General features: G+C 36.7%; 2 protein-coding genes across 2 annotated transcripts; both read right to left on the reverse strand.

Annotated features, from left to right (window-relative positions):
- Positions 1-1,400: 1,400 nt before the first annotated feature.
- On the reverse strand, positions 1,401-2,234 carry LOC125262664 (vicilin-like seed storage protein At2g18540; the record flags this gene model as incomplete). Its single annotated transcript, XM_048181483.1, has 1 exon — positions 1,401-2,234. A coding segment is annotated over exon 1 (834 nt), but the record flags the coding sequence as incomplete, so codon positions are not given.
- Positions 2,235-2,762: 528 nt separating this feature from the next.
- Positions 2,763-8,377, reverse strand: LOC125253172. Its single transcript, XM_048167000.1, has 4 exons — positions 7,109-8,377; positions 6,676-6,831; positions 6,172-6,267; positions 2,763-4,290 (listed from the first exon to the last, which is right to left on the reverse strand). Exons 1-4 carry the CDS (start codon positions 8,171-8,173, stop codon positions 3,970-3,972), a joined length of 1,638 nt encoding a protein of 545 aa, XP_048022957.1. The 5' UTR covers positions 8,174-8,377; the 3' UTR covers positions 2,763-3,969.
- Between the last annotated feature and the right edge of the window lie 2,688 nt (positions 8,378-11,065).

Raw genomic sequence — 11,065 nt, forward strand, 5'->3', positions numbered from 1 at the left:
TAAAAATTTGCAATAATGAGTATAAGGGATGAAGGCTCAGTTGAAAGAAAGGGAAAGTTAGAAATAGTTAGATAGTAGATTCTGAATGTTTGGATACAAGTAAAATTAAAAATTATTTGAATTCCTTGAATCTTCCTACAAGTCAACAAAATAAAGTGTTGACCTCTATTCATATTAACATCTGTTACATATAGATAAAACGTTACCAAAATTATTCCAGTTCGCATAGATCCATGGACACAACAATTTCTTTCTGTATTATGCGGACCAGGTGAGTAATTTGGCAAATATCACTTTTTTAAAAGACCAAGCTTCTGCACACATACACACTCAAACATGCAAACCTATAGACTAAACAACATGTTTTCCAAACAATACGCCTATATAGGTTATTTGTCATTTCCCTGAAATATGACCAATATTTATATAGCGTTTACTAAAGTTCCGCCCCTATCAACAACAGGCCACTTTCATTTTAATTTATTGTTCCCTTTTATCTGTGTCATATTTCGAGTTTCGCGTAGCTCAATTGGCAGAGCATTGCAATCTCAATTTTGCTAAATGGAAATAGGACAAATGGTGTAAAAAGTCCACACATTGCATTTAAATGAACACGCATTTTGATTGGTAACGACAGTCATATGTCATTTCATGATGACAGACATAACACGACTCTTTCATGCCAGCTAGAGGGCACGTGACTTTATAACGTAAATATAGGTTATAATAAGGTGCTTGAAAAACGACCTATAGGGTTAAGAAATGTGTATAGTAATTATTATTTGAGCTGAAAATCACTGAATGACACACCATTTTTTTTTTGATTCATCCATCTTTTCTGTAAGAAATGTATTAACTTCTTCTTCTAGCTTTTTTAGTTCATCTCCTTTCTCATCTTCCAAGCGTTGATGGAAATTTTCAACTTTCTTTCCTAGCCCTTTTTTGAGCTGCAGGAGTTGATAAAGTTTTTCCAGAATTTCACGTTGTTTCTGATGTTCTTCCAGCATCTGTTGGAGCTCTTCTTTTCTCCCTTTTAATAATTCAGTTGTTTCTTCTGCTTGTTTTCTGGCTTCTTCTTCATGTTTCTTCTTCATGTCTTTTATTTCCTCTTCATGTTTCTGTTTCATTTCATCTTCTCTCTCTTTCCTCTCATTTTCCTCTCTTTCTCTTCTCTTGATATCTTCTTTTTGATCTCGTTTCAGATCTTCAATCTTTCTCTCCCATCTCTTTCTCTTTTCTTCTTGTCTCTCTTCATCTTCTCGTTTTCTTCTCTCACACTCCTCTTTTCGCTCTCTTTCCAGTTGTTCATAATATCTTTCCATTTCAGTTTTCTTTTCTTCATATTCTCTCTCTTTTTCTTCTCTCTCTCTTCTCTGTTTCTGTCTCTCCTCCTCTATTTTTTGTCTTTCTTCTTCTCTCTCTCTTTCAAATCTTTTTCTCATTTTCTCCAGTTCTTCTTGTTTTTCTCTCAGTTGTTCCTCATGTCTCTCTTTTCTCTTTCGTTCTTCTTCTTCTCGTTCCCTCATCTGATGTTTCTTTTCATCCTCCCATTCTCTCTGCTGTTGTTTAATTTCCTCTTGAATTTCTTTTCTTTCATTTTCAGCCTCTTTTATTTTTATTTTCCATCTCTGTCTCTCCTCTTCTTCCTCTTCAACTCTCATTTTCTCCTCAGATTCTCTCTTTATTATTTCTTCTTTTTGTTTCATTTGTAATTCTGCAATAATACGCTCTTGTTTATTTTTCATCTTTTCTTGATCTTGTCTGTATTTCTCTTCTCTCTTTCTATCTTCTTCTTCTCTTTCTTTTTGTTGTTTTTCATACTGTGATCTCTGATTTTCAATCTCTCTCTTCATCTCTTCTATTTTTTGATGATATTCAGCTCTTTGCTGTTTTTCCTCTTCTGATCGTTTCTGGTTTTCAATCTCTCGTTTTTTCTGTTCTGTTGTTTCTTTCTCTTCAAACTCTTTTCTGAGTTTTTCCAGTTTTTCTCTCAGTTGATTGTCCATTATACTTTTCTCTTCTTCTGCTCTTTGTTTCTCTTCCTCAAGTCTCTTAATCAGGTTTTTCTTTTCCATCTCATATTTGGCCTTTAATTTTTCATGTTGAGCCTGAATTTCTCTTTCTTTATCTTTCAGTATTTCCTCCATTCTCTTTTTAATGCTCATCTCTGCCTCCTCAAACATGCTGTTAGTGAAGTATCGACCCTCATTAGTATTTTTCAGCTCTTCTATCATGTTTAACAATTGAATCACTTGAGTTTTCTCTCGTTCTTTGTTTTTGAAAGCCAGGAATCTGTTTCCACAATCTCTGATCAGTTTCTTCAGTTCTGCAGACTTACTTTCCCTCACATAATCCTCTATAGACTCATCCTCAAGTTCATCTCCTCACTGAAAAAAATGTTATGTTGAATTTACTTAATTTTATTACGTCAAGGGGTTGCACGAAATAAATTTATCTAAATCCAGATATATTTTTTAAGTTGAGTGAACTTATATTTTATAAGTTGAGTTTACTTATATTTTATAAATTGGTTGTACTTATAATTTATACATTGAGTTTATTAATCTCTTTCAGTAATTTCAGATTAATTATATTCATAATTTTAGCTAAACTATTTTGAGTAGAATTTACTCAAATTAATTGTGCAATCAGAGCAATTTAATCTTTTAATTTCTACATATTAAAATTAATTTTAATCCAATTTTTTTTTTTTTTATCTATTGTATCTTTCATTAATATTCAGACAAATAAAGCAAACCCAATATTTTCAACTCTAACTTTATTTTTCTGATCCAAGAGATATTTTTGCTCTCTCAAACAAGAATGCCAGTAATGTAACTCAATAGTCACCATTTCTCAAATTGCTTTCTTATAACAAAATGCACTAGTATCATCCATTAACATAAAATACATTGTACCATTCGTAACAAAAACAAAACAAATGAACCAGATTAGCTGGAAGACAGCAAACACTGAGGAACTTGTGTGAGATTACATTAAACTGCAAACTTACATTGAGTCAATATTCCAAAACATCCTTAGTACAGCTTTAAATGTTCACAATAGTGGCTGTATACATATATATACACACACACAGGAGAACTTTGGAGGAAAGCCTTTTACCACCCATTTGCAAGAGCACAACATATACAAATAACAAAATACACCAGTACTATACAGAACAAAAAAATACTATAGTACAAGAACTGTCCACAGCTGCAACACAGTGCACACTGAGGACCTGATGCTGAAATTACAAAAAACTGCAAACAGTTACATTCAAAAAATACTGTAATAGGAAAAAAAGAATGTAATATAACAAAATAGATTTTATGCTTGGCTGAGGTGAAAAAGTTGGTGTATCAATATGGAAACAGACTTACTGAATAAAATGAAACGTGACTTAAATGTCCACTGAAGCTTAAGCTCCTCTGAGAATAATAAAAATAGTGGCAAATGAAAACATCACATCTGTGTGGAGCAATGAGGAGGCTGTAACATTCTTACATGAAACTAACAAGAAATGTCATAATTCCATGTTTTCCACATGGTTCTCCATCGTTTGAACTTTGACTGGAGCTCTTTTAATGACGTCATCTCATTGTGTCCTCTTCTTATGCAATGCCTTAATGGCGCAGACGTCACCAACTGTTTCTCTCAAAGCGCTTAACTTCTAATATTCATATGGCGTTAATGGATGGATGGATACATTTATGCTGAGCGTGGATAGAAACCTGGCTTATTTCCAGGATTGCAATTTTTATTTCAGGTGAATATTCTACAAAATCCAATGACAACTTTAAATGTTCACACCAGTGGCTATGTATTACAGTCCACCACTCACTTTGTTTTCAGTTTGAAACATCTTCTAGGGCTGCATTTTACATCATACTAAATGTTTTCTATCGCCTCCCAAACCAGATTTAAAAATGCAGCTTAGCGGCGTTCACAAGAGCGGCTGAAGAAATCCTACAGTCCAGCAATGATTTTGTTCTTTAGTCCAAGGACTTTGGGGGAAAGCCTTTCTCCATCCATTTTCAAGAGCACTTTTTGAATGAATTCATAGGAGTATTTCAGCTCTTTGGGGTAAGCCATGTTCAATACATAGATGACTCCCAGCATCATTGCACATGCTTGGGCTACAGATCCAATGTTGTCCAGAATGATTTCTCCTTCAACATAAATGCCAATGTCATCATGTGCTCCAATTTCTCCACCCTCCTTGTTGATGACATATACGCCCATGGTGGAATTCTGCAGGTCTCTCTGGATGTCATCTCCTTCGATGTCCTGTATATTTGTAGAATATAAGAAAAACATGAATTTATGTAATAGATTTTAATGACCTGAAAATTCTAAATTTCTTTATATTTACAATATATAATTACACTGGTCAGTAAAACTATTGAAAATATTTTTGTCACTTAAAGGTTCATGTGAATTAACAAACCACAGATTTTTGTTTTTATGGCATTGTGAAAAATATCCAAACTTTTCTGCAAATGGAGCAGAGACACAGAAGTCAGAATGGATTGATAGATGGACTAACACATTGTTGGTTTTGGTCTTTTAATTGAACAATAAGAAAAATAATGAATAAAGCCTGCCTTATTGTTTCAAGAACCAAACTGATGGTTTAAAATGTTTTAGCCAATTACTGAAAATCTCCAGTCCAGACACAGACAAATGTACATCATCCTGTGACAACATCCATGTTGTTTTACTCTGACAAACTTTATGTTGAGGAAATGAAATCCTGCAGAGTCTGTTAATAATTATTGGATGTCAGAGTTCTTGAATGCACCAGGGTGTGTTTAGAAAATGGTACCTGCTTTGAAAACTGTGCAGCAAATTGTTGATTTTTATACAAATATTCTCAACCTTATGGCTACTTATATGGTTAAAATTAATTTTTTAAAATTGATGCTTTGGAAAATGGTCAGTGGTAATATTAAAAGGAGAACTCCGGTCAATTTTAACATTGAGCTCATTTTTTTGTAAATTTGGAGTGCTGTCAGTACAGAGAACAACGACAGAAATCGGTGTTACCTACACAGTGCTATCCTCTTTTTAAAATTTGCACCCTGTTGACTTCAATGGGGCAAGTTTTAAACCTGCTTTTAGCCTCTAAACATCCTTGATGTGTCATTACAAATGCCCAGCCATGTGAGTGATTCCTTTAGAGTGGACACGGGTGAATCTGACTGCAGCAGATGTGAAAGATATGAATAAAAGTGATGTTAATTCAGCCAGCGCACATACCTGTATTTATTTCCTGTTTTCGGTCGAAGTCCACAGTAGTCGATTGTCGAGATCACGCGCGTGATCATAGGTAACTAAACCTATGCGCTTGAACTCAACAATCGACTACTGTGGACCAAAAAACAGGTTCTCTGTACTGACAGCACTCCAAATTTACAAAAAAAAAATGAGCTCAATTTTAAAATTGACCGGAGTTCTCCTTTAATGCATTTGTCATCAATGGGCTAAAACATAAAAACACCAGTATGATCCTCTGCAGTAGGGTTGGGCGATATATCGCATGCGATTGTCACCCGCATTTCGTCAGTAAAGCCGGTTCCCTGATTACCGCTAAATCGCTATCACCTGCTTTCAAATGGAGTGGCATTTAATAGACAGAGCTGTAGTTCACTGATAAGCTACGCAATATCGCGTTCATTATCGAAGGCGATTCATCTGCGATATGAACGCGATATTGCGTGGCTTTTCAGTGAACTACGGCTCTGTTTATTCATTTGAAAGCAGGTGATGGCGATTTAGCGGTAATCAGGGAACCGGCTTTACTGACGAAATGCGCGTGACAATCGCATGCGATATATCGCCCAGCCCTACTCTGTAGTGACATGCTTTAGTGGCTAGAGCATTTTTCAAGTTTTGCATTAGTTGATTTAAATAAACAGCAGGCTTCCACACTATAATAGCTCTAGACCCCAAAACACGACAGCATGTAGACTGTGATAGGACTACAGCTGCCATAGTTTTGGTGTCAACACACTGATTTTGTTATGCATCAGGTTTGTTTTTGTTTTTGTTGAGTGCCCCTTTAAATTCATTTTCTTCTAACTAGTGGGTTAGTGACATTAGGATCTTAAAACATTTTATAATACAAGACAGTACATCTGACTGATAAATGCAATTACAATGACTTGCCTTATACTCCCGAATGAGATGTCCATCATCCTCACCAAGGTAGATGCAAAGTGCCTTGAGGACTGCTGCCCTTTTAAGATTGATGTCACTTGTAGCCTGTGTAAAAGGATTACAACTATTAAAATACAATAAATAATAAAAAATGTCTTGAAACTGTAGAATATTTCAAACCTGTGGTAACCTCAAAAATATATACACAATGACTTCATTATACATTCTGTAAATGGACTGCCTTCTTTAGCTAAAGAATGTTAGTGTATTGTGACTTAATTTTCATAAAATATCAGGTCTGAATGTGTAGGGCGATAGGGTGACAGTTCAGTCTGCATGGTAGGTGCAAATGTACCAAAAGGTCTTCGTTTTAAAACAAAAATGTAGTAGTGTGGATGTAGCCTTAGGAACCTTGCCCCTTACAAATAATCAAGGCTGGCACTAGACAGGTACATTTCAGGTTTCTACACAGTGTATATGATATTTTCTACTAAAATGTAAAAACATGTTTACCTCTTGCAAGATCGCCAGATGTTTGGCTAGTTTTTGGCCAGAAACACCTCCCTTTTTGTTGAAAATAGATGTCAGCTGGGGTAAATGGCTGTCCAACTGAGCCATGAAGGTTGTTTCAAGTGGGACGGTTGTTATGCGCTGGAATTCAGCATTTATCTATTACACACACAAAAAACAACAGAAGACAAAGAGCACTGTGATCAGCCATCGGTGTAATGATATTTTGTAGCTATTAAATAGATATATTCTAATTTCCTTATATTAGGTGTACAGTGTGTTCTAGCCAGATGTATTGCTATCAATCAAGGGTAATGGCAAGAAATCAAAACTGGACCAGCAGCCTGCATCCTTATTTAAACCTTGCTAATATTTTTTTATATTTACAATGGGTCAAAGTGCAATGTAAAAACCCAGGGAGCAAGCATGTGCTTACCTCATCAATGTGAAAAAGTGCAGGCCACCTGGCTTTAAACTCTCCGGCAGCTGGATTTTCCTGCACTACCTCTTTTCTTCTGTAGGAGAATGTTTTTGACATCTTCTTTTTTACACATGATGCACTGTTTCTTTGTCTGACATCATTCAACATTTCAAGTCTGACATTTTCTAAGCTTTCATCCGTTTCGCCAGCAGGGTGTGAAGGACAAAAGTTGACTTCAGCCTTTTTAGGCTTCTTTACATTTTTGGCTGGGAGGCAGTCATCACTACGTTTGTTTTTCAAAGCATTTACAGTCACTTCTGGAAAGCCAATAGTTCGCATCTTTGTTCTGTAATTAGCCATTTTATATTTTAGGCTAATCATCCAGCCATAGTAACCAGTGGCAGATGGTTCCTTCAAACAGGGAAATTTTTTGATGAGTGCCTCTGCTACATCATCTATTTGGTAATTTTGTGGGTACGCTGTATACTGGAAGATCTCCTCGGCTAGCTTCTCTAAGATGTCAGACTTCAACCCTGGAGTAATCTTCAGTTGAGTGCCAGTTTCTCTGAAGCTGTCATTTCCACGTTGAAGCTGCACCTCTACATTGTATGGAAAGTGAGGAATGGGGAATTCACGTGGCCATGCACGTGATCTCAATTCATTGTCTGAATGTGGCAGAATGATGGTGTCATCCGAGTCTGTTGTGGGCAATGAGGCCTCTGAGGAAATGGGAGATGTTTGGTTGCTCACTGGTGCTCCAGATGATCCAGAAGTGCTGGGAGCATTCTGCATTACAGAAGATGGACTCAAACCCACATCATTTAGGGGGGTTAGAGTTAGGGTTGCCATGTACACCAACTTGATTGTACTTCTGTCCTTTATGTCGTGTACTGATGTAACATTCATGAAATCATTGAAGTCAGGATCCATGAATTGAATACGAAAGTCTGTTTCAATTCCAAATGCTTGGCAAATTGTATTGTGGAACTCTGCCAAAGTTTCTGGCATTCCTGAATGGAGATCAAGTCTTCTATAGTCATCGTCGCCCACAATGACTCTCAACTTCAGATGCTGTGCCATTCTTCAATCTAATTGTTAAAGACAAAAAAAAAAAAAAAAAAAAAAAAAAAAAAAAAAAGGTAAATCAGCATTTCGTACTATTGTTACTTAGGTATAACTTTTTATGAACCGAACCAGAGCAGGAACATACCACCATACAATTCCAATCTGTAATGTTATTCTGCACTTGAAAACACAATGAATTTTTACCGTTACTTTCTTTGCGTGGAATGAAGAACACCGAGATATTTTTTTCTGTGTTTGTGGTTGTGTGGTAGTTCTTCCTTTGAACATGATATATTTAAACTGACAGATTTGAACACTAATTTGTATTATTTTAGTCACAAATGTTTTCCTTAACATGTACATTTATATAATGGCAACATGAGGGTAGTTTAGTACAGGGAGATGTCAGATGATTGGATTGGATTTCCCCAAGAAAATTCTTTCTATCATTACTAAAAACAAAATTATTCCTCCTGTAAGAAATGTTAGGCTGCCCTCTTGTTACCATATTTAGTGTATTAGTGTATGAACTCATGCAGCGTATGAACACAACACGAACTACCATAATCCAACCTTGTATCTGTATGAATCGTTTAAGTGTCACCATTCGCCGGCCTCCAATCCTGTAATCTGCCAAGGGGTACTGGTCCAACAAGGCACCAAGTTGAATGAGGGAGACTTCTGAAGTGGGACATAACTCAAATGCCCTAAAATGCTCCCTATACCATGCATCAAGCTTTTTAACAATAAAGCTCAAGCTTTTCTCCACTACAACCATCTGGATAACCTCTGCAAACTCTGGTAAGCCACCTACAGAGCCATGAACAACAACCATACCTTCTCTGTAGTTAACTCCATTAACAGACGCATTCTTTGTGAGTTGAATGTGAGTAATATCAGGGTATTCCAACTGCAGAACCTTCTGCACATCCTGATGCAAAATGTCAACAGAGACAGTTGAGACAGCTGAGACAGTCAAGCTAGAAGTTTCGGTTGTGGTTGACGCCAAGTTATAAGCAATCATGAACTGATGCTTCACCGCCATGGACAAGAGTACGTTTTTAAAGCAGCGTGTGTGACGGACCACCTGCTTAAAAAAACTGTGTTTCGCCTCAAACCTCATTGTCCACAACCCAACTAGTGGACCAAAAAATCTGATCATCTGTGGATAATGTTCCACAAAATGATGTTTCGGCAACAGGTTTAGACCAGGAAAAACCTCTTGTAACCTAGCTCTATGGTCACAAATCTTGGCTTCAAGGAAAGCAATGGATTGTGTTGTGTGCACTGGTGCAACAACTAGCTCAACGATATCTTTAAGGTCCAAAATGACCTGCCAGGCAGGTTCATCTGGGGGCACCAAATGTCCAATCAAAAGCGGAAGCAATCGCAAAAGACTCCAATTTTCATGCGCATTTCCTCCAATGCTTTTCTTCAGCATGAATGTCCTGGGAATAGCATGAGGACGATTACTTTTGTCTGTCCACTTGTAAGGAAATTTCTGAATGGACTCATTGAGTTTGTCAAGTGTGAAATACTTTTTTGAAATTAACAAGTTGAGGCAGTGTGCCAACTCAACTGGTAATATGCCTTCAAAGATGTCATGTGCAACATCTGGAGGGTAGCCTGTGCAGACATTAAAATGAGAAAGATATGAAGAGAAAACACACTTCCTTTTAACACCGTAACAAGGTTGTGCATTGTCCTGTGCTGATCTAACATGCATTTCATGCATCTCTTTGCTTCGGAGAGTAAATGTCCCTGAACTCACTTCGCTCTCCTGAATTTCCGACTTTTTTGCCACACAAAAGCGGCAAATGTATTCACCTGCAAAACTTTCAATAAATCCAGCAATTCCATGTGCCCCCAAATTGTCTGCTACAACACACTGTATTAAAATTCATAGTTTTGTATGTAATGTTGTGTAATGTACACCCTAGTCTTTCTCCTGCTAACCGGCTAACTCACATTTCTGTAGTTCTGCTATTCAGTTGTGGGTCCAATATCTTCTAAAAATGTGTCGATTAATGCAGCTTGTCTGTCTTATTACTTGGAGTAATGATGACTTTTGTTTACAAAGTCTAATGCATTATCAGCTATTCACGTTTGTGCTTGGCTAACGTGGGAGTTTACAACATACAAACTTTTTTTTTCTCTCTGCATTTTTATTATTACAGTAGAGTGGAGCTGTATTGTAATAGGATGTTAAGATGCTAGTCTAAGCTAACTAGTGGAGGTATTCTCTCTGTAAACAGTAAACATTGTAATGTCAAACAAAGATATAGCCATTGTTCTTTGTTAATAGTTATGACGAAAAAGTCTGTACACATCTGGCCTAAATGTTTATCGTTATGTTAGAGGTTTTCAGCTTCGCTTGACATTCTGGTACAGTTCCTACAGGTGCGCCTACATAAAGTATAACAGTGACGCTGCTATCACGCTGCTATCACGTCTTTTATAAGTTGTGATTGGGCCATCAGAGCAGTGTAGACTCACGTAAAGGAGGGGTTTAGAAAGACTGATTCATTGAACTGCATCAAACGAATCATTTACAAATCTTTGGTGAAATGAGTTGAAATTTAATGTATATTATGAGAAAACGAAAATGTTTTTTGACCTTGCATGCATGTAAACCTGTTATAGGAGACTCCCAAAACAATATTAGGAACCATAAAAAAGGCATAATGGGGAACTTTAATATAAAATTGTAATTAAACATAAAAATAAGGTTCCAGATAAAGTGTTTCATGAGTTATCTTGACTGAATCATGTCCCAACCTACATGCTGAATGATACCGCGTTCCAGGCAAACCGTAACCCATGTTTTTCCAACCTTCTACCCATGAAAGTGCAGTCAAACCTGTGACTTCCCACCCGTGGACTCGTACTAGATCGATGTACTCCCAG

This window comes from Megalobrama amblycephala, linkage group LG2, assembly GCF_018812025.1.
Source record: "Megalobrama amblycephala isolate DHTTF-2021 linkage group LG2, ASM1881202v1, whole genome shotgun sequence".
Lineage (NCBI taxonomy): Eukaryota > Metazoa > Chordata > Actinopteri > Cypriniformes > Xenocyprididae > Megalobrama > Megalobrama amblycephala.